This window comes from Schistocerca nitens, chromosome 3 (assembly GCF_023898315.1).
Source record: "Schistocerca nitens isolate TAMUIC-IGC-003100 chromosome 3, iqSchNite1.1, whole genome shotgun sequence".
NCBI classification, from domain to species: Eukaryota; Metazoa; Arthropoda; class Insecta; order Orthoptera; family Acrididae; genus Schistocerca; species Schistocerca nitens.
In genome coordinates, this window is record NC_064616.1 from 830,905,488 (window position 1) to 830,924,644 (window position 19,157).

At 42.6% G+C, this 19,157-nt stretch overlaps 1 protein-coding gene across 1 annotated transcript in view; it reads right to left on the bottom strand.

Annotated features, from left to right (window-relative positions):
* Positions 1-19,157, bottom strand: part of LOC126248855 (glutamate [NMDA] receptor subunit 1) — a 613,579-nt gene that overhangs the window by 128,873 nt on the left and 465,549 nt on the right. Inside the window, exon 9 of the mRNA XM_049950286.1 lies at positions 16,959-17,106. Coding sequence (XP_049806243.1) covers positions 16,959-17,106 — 148 coding nt within the window. The remainder of the gene's footprint in view (positions 1-16,958; positions 17,107-19,157) is intronic.

A 19,157-nucleotide genomic window follows, 5' to 3' on the forward strand; every position in this document is an offset into this window, starting at 1 on the left:
TACTTCATATGATCTGTTCAAGAATTTAAAGTCCTATGGCCTGTGTGCTTGTGGAACAATAAATCCCTGAGGGAAAAACATGCCAGAAGGCAAGCGGAAAACATGCCAGAAGTGACGGAGTAAAAAGAAGTTGAGAGGGAGGGGAGTTCGATTACAGAGTGAGCAATTATGGAGTAGTTATCTGTAGAGGGAAGGATAACGGGGCAGTCAACACACATGTGCACTACTGCTGATCTGACTTACAACTTAAAGTGCACTTGTCAGTGAGAATTACCAAAGTAAACAATGTTATTTTCACGTCTAAATTAGCCAAAGTCAGCAACTGTGACAACTTGCCCCACACCTTCAAAACTTGCCTTGGAACCTATATCAATTTTTCCTTAAAAATGTATCAACTTGCTCCTAAAATGTATCAACTTGCCCCATAACTGTAGCAGCATGCTCCAAAACTGTAACATGTCCCAAAACTGTATCAACATGCCTTGAAACTGTATCAACATGCCCCCCCAGCTGTAGAAACGTGCTCTACAACTGTAACAACGTGCCCCAAAACTGTATACATGTGTCTCCAAAAGTATATCAGCTTACTCCAAAAAATATAGAAACTTGACCCAAAACTGTGTCAACTTGTCCCACAACTGTATCAAGTTATCCTGAAACTGTATCAACTTGCCCTCTGAAGCTGTAACAACTGCCCCCCCCCCCCAAACTGTATTAACTTGCGTCCAGAAGCTGTATCAACCTGCCCCCAAAACTGTACCAAATTGCGCTGAAACTATAACAAGTTGCACAAAGCATTCCTCGGAAACCATTGGGGGGATGGCAAATTCTCATAGTTGTAGGGCAAGCTGTTACAGGTGCAGGGTAAGTAATCACAGTTTGGGACAAGATGATACATTCTGGGAGGCAAGTTGTTATAAATGCTACACACACACACACACACACACACACACACACAAACATACACAACACATTGCATAATGTTTTATCTCTGTAAGTACTTTATTACTTTTTCATTAAATTTCACCTCACATATGTGTACACAATATTTCCACATCTCTCTCACCTTAATTATCATAATCAGTAAATTTTATCTCTCTGGTTTATATACCACAGTAAATTTTCTCTCTGTCTCCCTCTACCTCTTTGTTATGCTTAATTTAATGTGGCAACAACATTACAATGCTAGTATATAACAGAAGTAATTAAATGAATACAATTTTCTCCAGTAGCTGACACTCCCAGTAGCTGCATTGTGGGGACAAGGCTTGCCTTGATATGACTCAACTTGCTGGCTATTCACTTTTAGTTGTTGGATCAAGCAGTATCAATATAAGATAACAAATGTTTTGTACTGAAAGATGAAATTAATACCCTAGTATGGAGTTACTACAATGTTTGGCTGACTTTGAAACCACAGAAACCATCGTTTATTACCTGTACGAATGTGTATTACTGCTGTTCAGTATGCTGTTTCATCAAAGTGTCCTGTAGTCTCCACTGTACAACAGCACATGTTAGCCTTACCAGCAGAAGTTGAAAAACATTTTGTATTGCAAAATAAAATTAATACCTTAGCGTGAAGGCTAATGCAATGTTTGACATTATCAGCGAACGTTGGTACCCATTTTGTACTGCAAGATAAAATTAATATCCTAGTATGGAATTGCTATAATGTTTGGGTGGCTTTGAAAGCATAGCAACCCTCGTTTCTTATTACAAGAATGTGAATTACTACTGTTGACTATGCTATTTCATCAAAACGTTATGTAGTTTCCACTATCAAACAGTAAACAATGACAAACGTCTTGAAGTGCAAGATGAATTTAATACCCTATGATAGGGTCACTATAATGTTTGGCTGACTTTGGTATCGGTTTTAGAGAAGATTTTTTTGGCTAATTTAGATATGGGAATAATATTGTTTACTTAGCTAATTCTTGTCAGAAAGCGCACTTTCAACTGTAAGATGAATCAGCAGCTGTGCTCATGTGTGTTTTGGAGTGTTATAAAAACAACTTTTACGTGTTTGGATGAATTTTATGTGTGCTAGTAACATCAAACAATGGCCATCCACTAATATACAGTTTATTTCAGCAGTGTCAATAAGTGAGCCACATGTTTTTTTTAATAAGAAATACACACAATTTAGATAACCAAACTTTGGTCGCCAACAAGTGCTGCTTAACTTACAAGGTTTAGTGTACATATGCAGGTCACGTATATTTCCTAGTAATACAGAATAATTAAATTACGATAGTAGTGCAGAGTATGTTTGGTTCTCAGAGTCTTCCGTATTTTGAGAAGTAATTTTATTTTGCTGCGAACTTCGAATTTTCGTTCGTGATCAGAGATCTGTACTATACTTGTGTATTATGATAAGCAACCTGTGTGTTGGTGTGTGTGTGTGTGTGTGTGTTTTCTACACAAAATTGTTACTTACTAAGATAAATAATTTTATTTCATTGGAAAAGATTTTACTTTAGAGATATCGAATTTTCATCTCTGCAGAAATTCTCTTTTTGTGTTATAAAAATGTGCAGTTTAAGTGCTAGATCACAAGAGAAATCGTATCAAAACATCTTATCCATTCCTTCTTAAAATCATGTTTCGTCAGTGTCCTTGTCTTTTGGGTATATTGTGTGTGTACTTTTTTCATCGAGTATTTTGATTAGATTTGGTGTTACTTAAATGCTGATTGTAGGAAATACAGTCTGTAAACGTTTTAGTGTTTTAGATAGTTGCGATAGGTAAAAGTATTGCAGCATTCCTCAAAAGTTCATTTTATACGTGACCTCTATTACATTTAGTTCACACGCAAAGAAAAAACAATATTAAGTTGATTATAACATCGATTATATATTGTTACTTTTCTCTCACTGCCTCTATTATTCTGTGATGGCCAACAACCGGGTTGTAGATACCTGCTGTTCTGTCAACCACCCTGCAGTGCCATGAACCGCGCTTGGAGTAGCTTCTTTTCGAGATATTAGTCCTTCACTTCTGTTATCCCGTCACTCCAACGATACGGATACATACACAAAGAGTGGAACCAAATATCATCTGTTTAGCAGGCAGTTCCACTTGCAACAGCCACGATTTCTGAGGTCGTGGCAAACACGTTGCTTAGAGATTGCCTTTGAAATGCTATAGGATATAAATCAACGCCTCGGTAGCTGGGTCGACAGTCACGATTGTCAGGGGGTTGGATAAGACAAACTAAAGCAGCCCTCTGGAGTATCTCCCTGATTCACTCACACAGTGATTAGCCTGAGCTACACTTAAAACCACTTTACGTGTTTTTCAAAGCTACGTCACCTCATTTGTGCCCATCATTATCATCGTTATCACCCATGCAGGTCATCTGCTGTCTCGTCAAACCACCACCATCACTATTTGCGGCACAGTTAGTGTCGCAGCTGCAGTGATCCATCATTAGTAGTTTTTTCTTCTTATTCCTGAGTGTACTATCGGTCATATATCTTGGTACAGTTTATCACTACCGTTAGAGATGGGTTACCTACACCACTGTCTCAACCTTACTTAAATCCATCTTTATTCTACTCGCTCCACTACTTTTACTTTTACCCTTCATTCCTTGTCTCCTCTAGGTGTTACATGCTTCACCCACGATCCCTGCTGTCGAGACATCTTCGCGGGTACCGGGCGCAGTTGGGCCACCCTCTCCCCAAGGGGAGTGGCGGGTTCAGCGCCGTACGCGTCGCACGAGGAAGAGGGTCAATGTGGAGGCTGGCCGTGTGGCATCGCCCGCTCTGCCTGTGAGTGGACATGAGGCTGCTGCTTCAGCAAGGTCCGAGCAGGCACACGGGGGGAGGGATTTATTAGTGATTGGGAGCTCCAATGTTAGGCGGGTGATGGAGCCCCTTAGGGAAATAGCGGAAAGGTCGGGGTAGAAGGCCAGTGTTCCTCTGTCTGCTTGCCGGGGGGTCTCATCCGAGATGTGGAGGCGGCCCTGCCGGCGGCGATAGAGAGCACTGGGTGCACCCGACTGCAAATTGTTGCTCATGTCGGCAAAAAAATGGTTCAAATGGCTCTGAGCACTATGGGACTTAACTTCTGAGGTCATCAGTCCCCTAGAACTTAGAACTACTTAAACCTAACTAAACTAAGGACATCACACACATCCATTCCCGAGGCAGGATTCGAACCTACGACCGTAGCGGTCGCGCGGTTCCAGACTGTAGCGCCTAGAACCGCTCGGCCACCCCGGCCGGTTCATGTCGGCACCAATGACTTCTGTCTGGCGTCTGGGTTCAGATGACATCCTCAGTTCATACAGGCGGTTGGCGGAGTTGGTGAAAGCGGAAAGCCTCGCTCGCGGGATGGAATCTGAGCTAACTATTTGTAGTGTCGTTCCCACAGTCGATCGCGGTCCTCTGGTCTAAAGCCGAGTGGAAGGCTTAAACCAGAGGCTCAGACGATTCTGCGGAGATCTGAGGTGCAAATTTCTCGACCTCCGCTGTTGGGTGGAGAAATGTAGGGTCCCCCTGAATATGTCAGGTGTGCACTACACGCAGGAAGCGGCTACAAGGGTAGCGGAGTACGTGTGGAGTGCGCATGTGGCTCTTTTAGGTTAGAGAATTCCCTCCCTAGGTCCGACATGACGCCTCCTGAGACGCGACAAGGTAGTAGTAGGCAAAACGCAACAAGGAATGACAATATTAATGTGGTAATAGTAAACTGCAGGAGCGTCTACCAAAAGGTCCCAGAACTGCTCTCATTAATAAACGGTCACAATGCCCACATAGTACTAGGGACGGAAAGTTGGTTGAAACCAGATGTAAACAGTAATGAAATTCTAAACTCTGATTGGAATGTATACCGCAGAGACAGGATGGACAGTGAAGGGGGAGGCGTGTTCATAGCGATAAAAAGTGCAATAGTATCGAAGGAAATTGACGGAGATCTGAAATGTGAAATAATTTGGGTGAACGTCACGGTTAAAGCAGGCTCAAACATGGTAATTGGATGTCTCTATAGGCCCCCTGGCTCAGCAGCTGTTGTGGCAGTACATCTGAAGGAAAATTGGGAAAATATTTCGAGTAGATTTACCCGACCATGTTATAGTTCTGGCTGGAGATTTTAATTTACCAGATACAGACTGGGAGACTCAAACGTTTATAACGGGTGGCAGGGACAAAGAATCCATTGAAATTTTTTTAAGTGCATTATCTAAAAACTACCTTGAGCAGTTAAATAGAGAACCGACTCGTGGTGATAACATATTAGACCTTCTGGTGACAAACAGACCCGAACTATTTGAAACAGTTAACGCAGAACAGGGAATCAGCGATCATAAAGCGGTTACAGCATTGGTGATTTCAGCCGTAAATAGAAATATTAAAAAAGGTAGAAAGATTTTTCTATTTAGCAAAAGGGACAAGAAGTAGATTTCAGGGTACTTGACGGCTCAACACAAAAGTTTTATCTCAAGTACGGATAGTGTTGAGGATCAGTGGACAAAGTTCAAAACCATCGTACAATATGCATTAGATGAGTATGTGCCAAGCAAGATCGTAAGAGATGGAAAAGAGCCACCGTGGTACAACAACCGAGTTAGAAAACTGCTAGGGAAGCAAAGGGAACTTCACAGCAAACGTAAACATAGCCAAAGCCTTACAGACAAACAGAAATTACACGAAGCGAAATGTAGTGTGAGGAGGGCTATGCGAGAGGCGTTCAACGAATTCGAAAGTAAAGTTCGATGTACTGGCTTGGCAGAAAATCGTAAGTAATTTTGGTCTTATGTCAGAGCGGTAGGTGGATCAAAACAAAATGTCCAGACACTCTGTGACCAAAATGGCACTGAAACAGAGGATGACAGATAAAAGGCCGAAATACTAAATGTCCTTTTGCAAAGCTGTTTCACAGAGGAAGACTGCACTGTAGTTCCTTCTCTAGATTGTCGCACAGATGACAAATTGGTAGATATCGAAATAGATGACAGAGGGATAGAAAAACAATTAAAATCGCTCAAAAGAGGAAAGGCGGCTGGACCTGATGGGATACCAGTTCGATTTTATACAGAGTACGCGAAGGAACTTGCCCCCCTTCTTGCAGCAGTGTACCGTAGGTCTCTAGAAGAGCGTAGCGTTCCAAAAGATTGGAAAAGGGCACAGGTCATCCCCGTTTTCAAGAAGGGACGTCGAACAGATGTGCAGAACTATAGACCTATATCTCTTAACTTCGATCAGTTGTAGAATTTTGGAACACGTAATTTGTTCGAGTATAATGACTTTTCTGGAGACTAGAAATCTACTCTGTAGGAATCAGCATGGGTTTCGAAATAGACGATCGTGTGAAACCCAGCTCATGCTATTTGTCCACGAGACTCAGAGGGCCATAGACACGGGTTCCCAGGTAGATGCCGTGTTTCTTGACTTCCGCAAGGTGTTTGATACAGTTACCCACAGTCGTTTAATGAACAAAGTAAGATCATATGGACTATCAGACCAATTGTGTGATTGGATTGAAGAGTTCCTAGATAACAGAATGCAGCATGTCATTCTCAATGGAGAGAAGCCTTCCGAAGTAAGAGTGATTTCAGGTGTGCCGCTGGGGAGTGTCGTATGACAGTTGCTATTCACAGTATGTATAAATGACCTTCTGGATACCATCGGAAGTTCACTGAGGCTTTTTGCGGATGATGCTGTAGTATATCGAGAGGTTGTAACAATGGAAAATTGTACTGAAATGCAGGAGGATCTGCAACGAATTGACGCATGGTGCACGGAATAGCAATTGAATCTCAATGCAGACAAGTGTAATGTGCTGCGAATACATAGAAAGAAAGATCCTTTATTATTTAGCTACAATATAGCAGGTCAGCAACTGAAAGCAGTTAATTCCATAAATTATCAGGGAGTAGGCATTAGGAGTGATTTAAAATCGAATGACCCTATAAAATTAATCGTCGGTAAAGCAGATGCCAGACTGAGATTCATTGGAAGAATCCTAAGGAAATACAGTCCGAAAACAAAGGAAGCAGTTGACAGTACACTTGTTAGCCCACTGCTTGAATACTACTCACCGGTTTGGGATCTGTACCAGATAGGGTTGATGGAAGAGATAGAGAAGATCCAACAGAGAGCAGCGCGCTTCGTTACAGGATCATTCACAGCATCTGCTACACGAGAGTACCTGGCATCTGCATTGCTGTGTTGCGAAAGCATTACGGAGATGATAGATAAACTTCAGTGGAAGACTCTGCAAGAGGGACGCTCAGTAGCTCGGTACGCGCTTTTGTTGAAGTTTCGAGAACATACCTTCACCGAGGAGTCAAGCAGTATATTGCTCTCTCCTACGTATATCTCGCGAAGAGACCATGAGGATAAAATCAGAGAGATTAGAGCCCACACAGAGGCATACCGACAATCTTCTTTTCCACGAACAATACGAGACCGGAATAGAAGGGAGAACCGATAGGGTTATTCAAGGTACCCTCCGCCACACACCGTCAGGTGTCTTGCGGCGTATGGATGTAGATGTAGTTCTTCCAACATAATCCACTTAGCTTACAGCTGTGGCAGTTCCTTCATTTCGTCATACAATCTCAGAACTACTAAACCTATCAACTTTTCCATTCACAGCATCTGCTACACGAGAGTACCTGGCAACTGCATTGCTGTGTTCCGGACTACATTTATCAACAACAGTGCCACTCTCATCTTCACCAGCAACATTAGCACCAGCTTCACCAGTACCTACACCATTAGCACTGATATCAACTTTACAATCATAATCACATTATACGGACAACATTTCAAGCCCATCGATAGGACCATCATCCACTACAGTCCCTACAGGGGGAGAGCCCATGGGCTCATGACACTCAATTTTCGACTCTGTAGCATCTAATAAAGTGATATCACGAATGGCAATAGCTCATAGACCTATCATTTGCGCCGGCCGGAGTGGCCGTGCGGTTCTAGGCGCTACAGTCTGGAGCCGAGCGACCGCTACGGTCGCAGGTTCGAATCCTGCCTCGGGCATGGATGTGTGTGATTCCTTAGGTTAGTTAGGTTCAATTAGTTCTAAATTCTAGGTGACTGATGACCTCAGAAGTTAAGTCGCATAGTGAACCTATCATTTGCTTCATCCTGCTAATCCTCAAATAACATACTCCATTCTATCCATCAGGAAGAAGAAGCAGAAACGCCTAAGCACTGAAACAGCCAGAATCCCTGATCCTAAAATGATCTAACTCCAAATTGACAAAATTGAATATATGGAATGTCGCCCTACTACATCAGACCAGCTCATAATATCTCAAATCAACACCTTCCTTGTGCCCTACCCTCTCCCCCTGATACAAGACTCATACAATCAAAATTTCTTACCCTTGAAATCTGATAATATATGCCCAATATTCACATAGCACAAATTATTCCTTGCAAAGATTTCATTATCAAATCGTTACTCCGCGACTTCCACTCTGCAGTCCTATCAAAAATACCTTTTATTGCCTTTGGTTCAGAAGCAATCCTCACACCATTAACAAATCTTCCTGCCAGACAACCCCAAGTTCCTCAACGGGCTCCTACATTCACTGCTGTTATCCAAAGGATTACACCGGATATCGGAAACGAGGAAATGCAGTTAGAACCTATGACACACCCAGGTCTCAGAATCAGAAAAGCACTGCGAATTAACAAAAATTCTTGATAAGATTTTAGCTGAACCTTTCATCATTATTGACAACCTCATTCAACATGGTCCATTCATATATCATCACCGGTATAGGATGGAACCATCTACATCAGTTCCCCAATCATATTGTTGCCAATGAGGCTTTACATATAATTATTACTTAACATAACTGTAGAAAACTTCCTACCTGTACCCACTACAAAGAAGCTCACTTCTTCAAGCAATGTCCAGATGTCAGTTGCCTGAACAGAACCAGAGCTGACATACCCATCTAGTCAGTTAACACTCTACTGCAAAGAAACTGTTCCCTCCGCCCTCCACTTACAACTGAAGACATCAGAGGTTTCATACCCCTTGTTCTCCAGAAAATCCACCCTTTCTAACGTCCTTATATCCTGTCCCAAATAAACCTTGCTGTGCACACAATTTTCCACTTAAATAAAAAACTACCTTCTTCCACAGCCAATTTTACTTTATTTTCAGCCGACTCGACACATAAGTTTAGCTAGTTCCTTCCTCACTACACTTATTTCAGCTCATCACCTCCGCGTCATCCCAATCATTCCCTACATAACCTCATATTCCATTAATCCGAGGCTAATACACTGAACATCCACCAACTGCAGTGCACAGCTCCCTCGTAACATTCCTAAACTCTCTCTGTACTTTCCCCTGTATCACTCATCCACAGCAACCAGGAGCTGCTCACCTGCAACCAATGACGCTCCGTGCAAGACAACACCACATGGATTATCTGCAGTAGTGACGTTACAGACGGTAATACCTACAGTATCCTGATTGCCTCGATTTGAAATCATCGTGATGATAGTTCGATGACTAAAGGATAATAACCAGGCTTTAAAAATTGTCAAGGAGGAACCCCAACGAAGAGGAAGTACGTTCGAAAATATTCACGATAAATAGTCCTTAATTAAATATTACAATTCCTTAGAGCATTGATATCAATTTTCGCCTCCGTGTTACCTTTCGCGGAGCGAATTACATGGACACCATGAATCCTCCGGGGCTGTCCATAAAACCGTAAGAGTACGAGGGCGTGGAGAACAGCACGTTGCTATAATGTCCCCAAATACCTAAGCCTCCATTCTAAGAAAACACGTTTAACCAGCACTGCATCACATTAGCACAGCACCATATATTAATAAAAGAATATAAGCAATGCAACAAATATGTACTTGCTGCATTCTCCCTACCTATTAGCAGTCACTGAACAACGACCGACGCTGCCAGACTGTGATCTGCAGACCCCGCCCAGTCAGCAGTACCTTTACACCATCGCTCGTGCTCTGCTGCTGCTGCTGCTGCTCAGCACTGCGCCATTGGATGGCCGCCTACCGCCCTGCCGAAGTCAGTATATCACTGCGTAGCACACGGGCAATAAATCGCACTCCAAACACTGTGTAGGATAGGGAATGGTAGAGGAAATGCACTTTATTAAAACGCATTTCCCCGGTGCCGAGACGCGACCTATTGGCAACATGACTGGACCCCCCCCCCCCCCGCCCTCACCCTGCCTTCCTCACCCACCCACGGACACATGGCACAGTCATCGAACGGCACGCCGGTACTGGAACAAATGAACAAATGGTTATTGTTCTTGTATGCCAAGCTCACTGCACCAACAGAGATGTGGTCACTTCGCGTTGTGCCACCACTGTAGCTGGTCACGTGGCGGGCCGCGAACGAGGGCCTTTTGCCCGGCTGCCAAATACTTGGTCACGACCTACCGCAAGGGAGAATACGTTGTAACATACATTACTGGCCATTAAAATTGCTACACCAAGAATAAATGCAGATGATAAACGGGTATTCATTGGACAAATATATTATACTACAACTGACATGTGATTACACTTTCACGCAATTTGGGTGCATAGATCCTGAGAAATCAGTACCCAGAACAACCACCTCTGGCCGTAATAACGGCCTTGATACGCCTGGGCATTCAGTCAAACAGAGCTTGGATGGTGTGTACAGGCACAGCTGCCCATGCAGATTCAACACGATACCACAGTTCATCAAGAGTAGTGACTGGCGTATTGTGACGAGCCAGTTGCTCGGCCACCATTGATCAGACGTTTTCAGTTGGTGAGAGATATGGAGAAGGTCACAGCAGTCGAACATTTTCTGTATCCAGAAAGGCCCGTACAGGACCTGCAACATGCGGTCGTGCTTTATGCTGCTGAAATGTAGGGTTTCGCGGGGATCGAATGAAGGGTAACACATCTGAAATGTAACATCCACTGTTCAAAGTGCCGTCAATGCGAACAAGAGGTGACCGAGACCTGTAACCAATGGCACACCATACCATCACGCCGGATGATACGCCAGCATGGCGATGACGAATACATACTTCCAATGTGCGTTTACCGCGATGTCGCCAAACACGGATGCGACCATCATGATGCTATAAACAGAACCTGGATTCATCCGAAAAAATGACGTTTTGCCATTCGTGCACCCAGGTTCGTCGTTGAGTACACCATCGCAGGCACTCCTATCTGTGATGCACCGTCAAGGGTAACTGCAGCCATGGTCTCTGAGCTGATAGTCCATGTTGCTGCAAACGTCGTCGAACTGTTCGCGCAGATGGTTGTTGTCTTGCAAACGTCCACATCTGTTGACTCAGGGATCGAGACGTGGCTGCACGATCCGTTACTGCCATGCGGATAAGATGCCTGTCATTTCGACTGCTAGTGATATGAGGCCGTTGGGATCCAGCACGGCGTTCCGTATTACCCTCCTGAACCCACCGATTCCATATTCTGCTAACAGTCATTGGATGTCGACCAACGCGAGCAGCAATTTCGCGATACGATAAACCGCAATCGCGATAGGCTACGACCGACCTTTATCAAAGTCGGAAACGTGATGGTACGCATTTCTCCTCCCTACACAAGGAGTCACAACAACGTTTCACCAGGCAACGCCGGTCAACTGCTGTTTGTGTATGAGAAATCGGTTGGAAACTCCTCATGTCAGCACGTTGTAGGTGTCGCCACCGTCGCCAACCTTGTGTGAATGCTCTGAAAAGCTAATCATTTGCATATCACAGCATCTTCTTCCTGTCGGTTAAATTTCGCGTCTGTAGCACGTCATCTTCGCGGTGTAGCAATTTTAATGGCCAGTAGTGTAGATCTGTTCTTAATGTCATATCTGTCCTTCTGACATTCATTAAGGAATCGCGAGTTTTTAGTGTCGAAATATAGAAGTGACAGGCAATACCACTGTCCTGTCAATGTATGCAGTCTTACACGGGGTTAAAAACATTATTTTGTGCCCAGAAAAATACTACTGTTAAGACCTATTTTGCACAGCTCCATGTGATCTAGTAACAAGAGCTTTGTGTCATGTACATTTCACTCAGTTAGTAGTGACTAGATTCAGTATTGGGGTATGTTTCATGTAGAAGAAATAAAATCTGATTCTGCCACCACAAAAAATCATACGTAACATATAAATTATATAGTGCTGCCTACAGCAATATGACATATTGACTTAGTAAAAACCATTACACAATGGATGTAATCGGAACTGGCAGTAGAAGAGCCAGACTTTTTTAATGTAAGCACTCGGTGTAGGACAGAAGTATGACGTCATACATCAATACTTTAATGGGGGAAGTCGAGATATTCTAGAGACAGTGTACCATTTTCCTTACAAGGGAACAGACCTGGAATATTAGGAGAAATCAAGATGGAAGCAGGTGGAATATAAGAAATCCATATAAAGCAGAATCAGCTGACCTTAAAATGAATGCCGGCCAGTGTGGCCGTGCGGTTCTAGGCGCGTCAATCTGGAACCGCGAGACCGCTACGGTCGCAGGTTCGAATCCTGCCTAGGGCATGGATATGTGTGATGTCCTTAGGTTAGTTAGGTTTAAGTAGTTCTAAGTTCTAGGGGACTGATGACCTCAGCTGTTAAGTCCCATAGTGCTCAGAGCCATTTGAACCATTTGAACTTAAAATGAATCACCAACCTGGACTATTGCAATGGCTTTATGTAGATGACTACTAGCTTATGGATTCGGAAACGTTTACATTTTCCTTCGCTAAAAAGAACATGATTTTTTAATCTCTCATTTGTTACTATGGAAGAGACAGTTCGAATTTGACATTGCGGAGGGTTATCGTAGTGATACAGAAATGTTATATTAAGGCGGGAGAAACATATTTCTTCAGCACAAAACTATCAAGTAGAGATATTGCCGAATTGTTATTAAGCAGTGTTATTCTGTATGTGTTGTAGATATTACTGAATTATGACAGAAGCAATGTTATTTCATAGGCCTTAAGAAAAAGAACCACTGTATGGAACAGACTTAAACCACTCTCTGTTAAAAATGTTGAGTAAGAAAGAAACCAAATACATGTAACGCTGAAGCTGTAGCTCAATTTTTTTTATACCAGTAGAAAAAAATAAACAAAGATACATGTAGCACTGCTGGGGTAGCGAGTCACAGTATGCATAAAATGGCAAGTATAGTGTTTGGAGGCTATCTTTAGCAGATTGCCTACATCTTATTCTTAGTGTTCTGATGGTACTTCGACATACCACAATAGACATACTAGCCTACATGGTACTTTGGACACGGGAGAGATTTAAGATTAAATAGTCATCTTATAGAACAAAAAAAAAAGTACCCCGATACACATCTTCCTGACTGAAGAGTATGGTGTTATGTTCTGTTAAGTCTCATCTACTCCCAAAGATGCATAATGATAATTTGCAGGATGGAATTAAACACATAATGCTACTTGTTCCTTAGAAAAATGCTTGTAAATGTAGCTATTGCACATAAATGGGTGACAATGTCCATTACTTTTCGGCTACACTACCTATGGGATAGTCGTTCAGACTGAGATAATATATAGAATGACTGCATGTGGAAGTCTAATTCATCCGCAGAAGATGATATGGATTACAAAAAACACTTATTGAAACGATCTTCGGGTATTGCTTGTCACCCTGGTACTCTTACCAGGTTGGATTGGCTCTGAGCACTATGGGACTCAACTGCTGAGGTCATAAGTCCCCTAGAACTTAGAACTACTTAAACCTAACTAACCTAAGGACAACACACACATCCATGCCCGAGGCAGGATTCGAACCTGCGACCGTAGCGGTCGCGCGGTTCCAGACTGTAGCGCCAGAACCGCTCGGCCACCAGCGGCCGGCCAGGTTGGATTAATAGTGAATTCAATGAAGAGTGGCATGTATGCAGCTGTGTAGTTGTAGTGGGGTTCTAAACAGACTCCTTTGTGGTGTTCGATGCAAGGGAGTTTCTACTGCTGGAAATTCGATCAATATACTGTGAGCGATATATTATCTACTCACACACATGTTTCATGCTAGATGTCTTTCCTAGTGGTGCTGTCATCTTTCAGCAGTATTATTGTGCGTGTCTCGGAGCCATAACCGTGTTACAGCGGCTTGAGGAGCGTTACAGTAAACTCACGTCGTTGTCCCAAATTCGACTGATGTAAATTCTATGGAACCCATCTGGGTCGCTGTCAAGGGCCATCTCTGTATATGCATATCAGTGGCCCGTTATTTATGCGTAGGCATCTAATGCCACATACCTCCACAAACCCACCAACAAACTGTCGGATCCCTGATACGCAGAATCAGTGATGTATTGTGGTATTGTGGACAAACAAGCTATTAAGCAGGTGGTCATAATGTTTTGGCTCATCAGTGTATCTGACGTCCAAATGGGCATGAGGGTCAAGGGTGGAAGCATTTCCGAATCGGCTACATTTCTAAACTGTTTGTGTGCCGCTGTGACTGAAGTATACCATGCGTGACAACATTGCACTATCCAAAACCAGTGCTGAGGCAACTGTGGTGGACCATGGGACATAGATGACAGGGGTGCATGACTGCCACAGAGATCTGTATGAGCAAATAGACGTGCAACTGTTGAGTAACTGACGGCCCAGACGAACCAAGTGTCTCCTCAAGAGCCATTCCACCAACGTTGCTACGTATGGGCCAGTGAAGTAAGCACCTGGTTCATGCATCCATGCTGACAGCTGTTCATCAGCGACAGAGGCTGGAATTTACACACCAGTACTGGAGCTGGACGTGCACTGAATGAAGACAGGTGGCCTTTTCTGACGAATCACGTTTTGTGCTCCATTGGACAAATGGCCGTTGGCGTGCACGGCGTGAAACGTCTGAAGGCAGACACCCTGCACACGTCATAGTCCAGGGAATGTTTTCGTGGCATTCCCTGGGTGATTTCGTCACTCTGGAATACACAATGGATCAACGCAAGTATGCGTCTATCCTCGAGGACCGTGTCCATCCCTACATGCTTTTTGCCTTTCCTCTGCACGACGGTATTTATCAGCAGAACAACGCAACGTGTCTCACAGCTCGCAGTCTACATGCGTGGTTTGAAGAGCACTGGGATGAGTTTACTGTACTTCCCTGGCCACCAAACTCTCCGGATTTAAAATCAATCGAGAATCTGTGGGATGACCTCGATAGGGCTATTCGCACCATGGATCCTCAGCTGAGAAACCTAGCCTAGCTGACCTTAGCACTTGAGTGAGCATAGCTCAACATCTCTGTCGATGCCTTCCAGAACCTCACTGACTCCCTTTCTGCACATCTCTCATTGGTCTGTGCTGCAAAAGGTGGTTCTTGAGGCTTTTGACAGGTGGACAGACAAGTGTGATTGGGCAGTATGTAATCGGTCTCAAACCTTCCAGTGTCTCCAGGTATTTTATACAACCTTCTTTCATGGATCTTAAACCAAGTATTCGCAATTCTAATAAATTATGATCTGCACGAAACCGTATCAGGCGACTTCCTCTTTCATTCCTTTCTTCCACTCTTTGTCCTTCTACTATTTTTCCTTCTCGTCCTTTACGTACCATGAAATTCTAGTTCCTCATCAAAATTAAATTTTATCTTCCCCAGCTGTTTGAATTATTTCTTTTATCTCATCACGCATTCTTTCAATCTCTTCATCATCTGCGGAGGTAGTCGTCATATAAACTTGTACTACTATAATGGTGTTAGCTTTGTTTCTGTTTTGGTTACGATAATCCGTTCACTATGCTTTTCATACTAGATTACCCGCTTTCCTATTTTCTTATTTATTATTAGACTTTGTCCTGCACTACCCCTATCGGATTGTGTGTTGATAACGTTGTACTGAACTGACCAAAGGTGCTGTTCATCCTATCACTGCACTTGACTAATTGCCATTATATTTGAATTAAGCCTGTCCCTCTGTCTTTTTCTATTCTCTAACCTACCTAATCGACCTTCTCCGACCCGTAGAATACCACTTTGATTTGCCTGATGACGATATCATCTTTCGTAGTGCCCTCCCAGAGATCCAAAATGGTTCAAATGGCTCTGAGCACTATGGGACTCAACTGCTGAGGTCATTAGTCCCCTAGAACTTAGAACTAGTTAAACCTAACTAACCTAAGGACATCACAAACATCCATGCCCGAGGCAGGATTCGAAACTGCGACCGTAGCGGTCTTGCGGTTCCAGACTGCAGCGCCTTTAACCGCACGGCCACTTCGGCCGGCACCCAGAGATCCATTTCGGGTCTATTTTACCCCCGGAATATTTTACCCAAAAGGATGCCATAATCATTGAGCCATACAGTAAAGCTGCATGTCCGCGGGAAATGTAACGACTGTAGTTTTCGATTGGTTTATGTCTTTGACAGTGCCAACATAGTAAGGGCACGGTGGATAATGTTGCGAGGACAGACCAGTCAATTATGCAGATTGTTGGCTCTGTAACTACTGAGAAGCTGCTGCTCCTCTTCAGGAACTATATGTTCGACTGGCATCTCCATTGTTACCCCTGCAATGTGGTTTCACCTACGGTATGGCTATCCGTATCGTAGAGGCACGCAAGCCACCCCACCTCTGCACGATCTATGGTCCGTGGAGGCGAACAATTTTTCTTACTATTTTTTACAAGGAACGATTTTAGATAAAATATTACCAGCTTCGAATACTATGCAGTAAAACGATGACATAAGATAAATAACAGATGTAGTTATTTGAGGAAGCGACAAGAAGATCGTATAATTAAACAAATGGACACTCATTTCTTATGGCTATAAAGTGGCAACTAATTATTTGTAGCACAATTTTTTTTTAGAAAATCAGCTTTTAGCTGTTAGTGCAAGTTATTCTTTGACTAAAAGCTCTTTTGACACAATTGACTGAAAACGAGAGAATAAATGATAGAATCAGTTGTCTGTGTTAAAGCAAGTGACTACTTACGTGCGAGTAAAAATATTTTCCAACTGAGACTTTGCGTTGGTTCTCTTGGACATTAACAATATCATATTCAGCATTAATACGATCACCATTGTCATCAAATGCCACCTTTCCTGTAGCTCCATCAAGTAATTCCTGCTTTCGTATGTACCTGCAAAATGTTTGATTCTTTAGTTGGAAATTTTTTTGCATAAGTATATTTCTATACTTTTTAAGGAATATTGTAAATGTTAAAATTGTTGCAGAAATAAATGTTAACTAAAAGAATCGCTTACTGATGCCCCAGCTGAACTTTCAGTGCAAACTTTGAGAAGGGTCAGTATTTTTTTGTAGTGCTGCATAACTCAGTATAATTACATGTACTTGGTGAACACAAATTTGAGATTGATTTCCGTTTATCTCTAGCACAGTATATACGTAGGAAAAACAAGTATTTCGGTAAACAGAGATAATGTTCTTTGCACAGCAGATATAGTTACGGCTGGACAGTGGCAAAAAGAGACAGCAGATATCTGAAATTTTCTGAAGGGAGGAAATGCTAAACAAAACCCCAAATGACGAGTTTATGTAGTAGAGATGGAGAGAATGCAAACAACTGGAGGATTTTCACAATCCGTATCTGGTTGGCAAAGGCTGAAAAAAAGGAAATTAAGATTCGAGTTTAAAGGCCCGCAGGTGACGAGATCGTTAGAGACGGAGCAAAAGCTCGGCTTGGACGAACTTTGAGAAGATAGTCGGCCGAGTTTTTTTTCAAACAAAGCAGGCTGTCAGTTGCCTTAATCTATTTAGGGCAACCGCGGAAAACTTGAACGTGGCTGACTCTCTGGGGTTTGATTCCCGCTCCGTTCCATGGCTTGTCCAGTGCCTTAAAGACTATAGTTTCTGTTAACGAAAGTGCGTCCCTTGAAGTGACACCCTCCGACTTTGTTGATGGTGACACATTCGTGGGACTGGGACTTCAAGATCTCCGACCCTCTTGTTATGAAATGCAGTACGTAAGCTTCTCAACCTTATAGAATATCGGCGTCCATCCACGTGCAGTTTGAATTAAGAATATAGAGGAACATGATATTAAGCTTTATATTGTAGGCTGTTACAATGTCTTCCGGTCTCGGAAACTGACATACGGCCGGGAGAGCTGTGTGCTGACCACATGCTCCTCCATATCCGCATCTAGTGACACCTATAAGCTGAGGGTGACACGGCGGCCGGTCAGTACCGTTGGGCCTTCATGGCCTGTTGAGGAAGAGTTACAATGTCTGCCACAAGTAATAATAACCGGAATGTTAAACTACCTCAGTAGTTTGTAACGGACAAAACAATATCGGGTTGTATTGGACAAAACAGACAGCACACAAACCTAAATGTTTACGGTTTGTTTCTTCAGCAGGCAAAGACACTTCTCGAAATGACAGTCAGGGAATCGAGCAGGGAATATTCAGTCCCAAGAAGTACATTATGTAATAGACTCTACAGAAAAACAAATAGGTGGTCATGAAAACTGTTTTAGAAAATAATAAGGTTTTTCTCTTAGAACATGCAGTGATGAACAGGAATCAATATTGAACGATTCTGTCAAAAATTTAGATAGTTTCTGCCTGTGATTAATGATGAATTCTTAAATTTAGTGCAGAAACATGCAGAGCAACTGAAAATGAAGCATCTGTCGTAAACACATAAGTGAAGGGAGTAAAGGCTATTGCTATGATTTCATGAAAAGGTGTGGAAACTTATAGATGAGGGCAGCTGAAGCTATAAGTCTGTAGCGAGCAGCAGATTTCAGCAAGGAAGATGTCGACAGATTGTTTTAGAATCTAGATGAGCTGATGGACAAATGCAAATTTATAACCATTTACAATCCAATTAAATGTTTGCTGCAACAAAAATGACTTTTTTACACGTTACAATTTCATGTCCAATACAACCCTCTAAAGATTAATCAACCAAAATGTAAATGGTGGCAAAAATATTTAAAAAATTCACGAACATATATTCTTATGACACATCGGTTTATAATTATATTAAATAACGTATCATAGTATTTTTTTGTGTGAAGAACATTCCAACATAAGCTTCATAAGATATTATAATGTAAATATAATTTCGAAAAGGTTTGCGTGTCGATCCAGCCGACTTTTCCCTATCCATTTCTGACTTTAACTCCAGGATATGAAACTTAGGCGTAAGAAAATATCGTTGTGA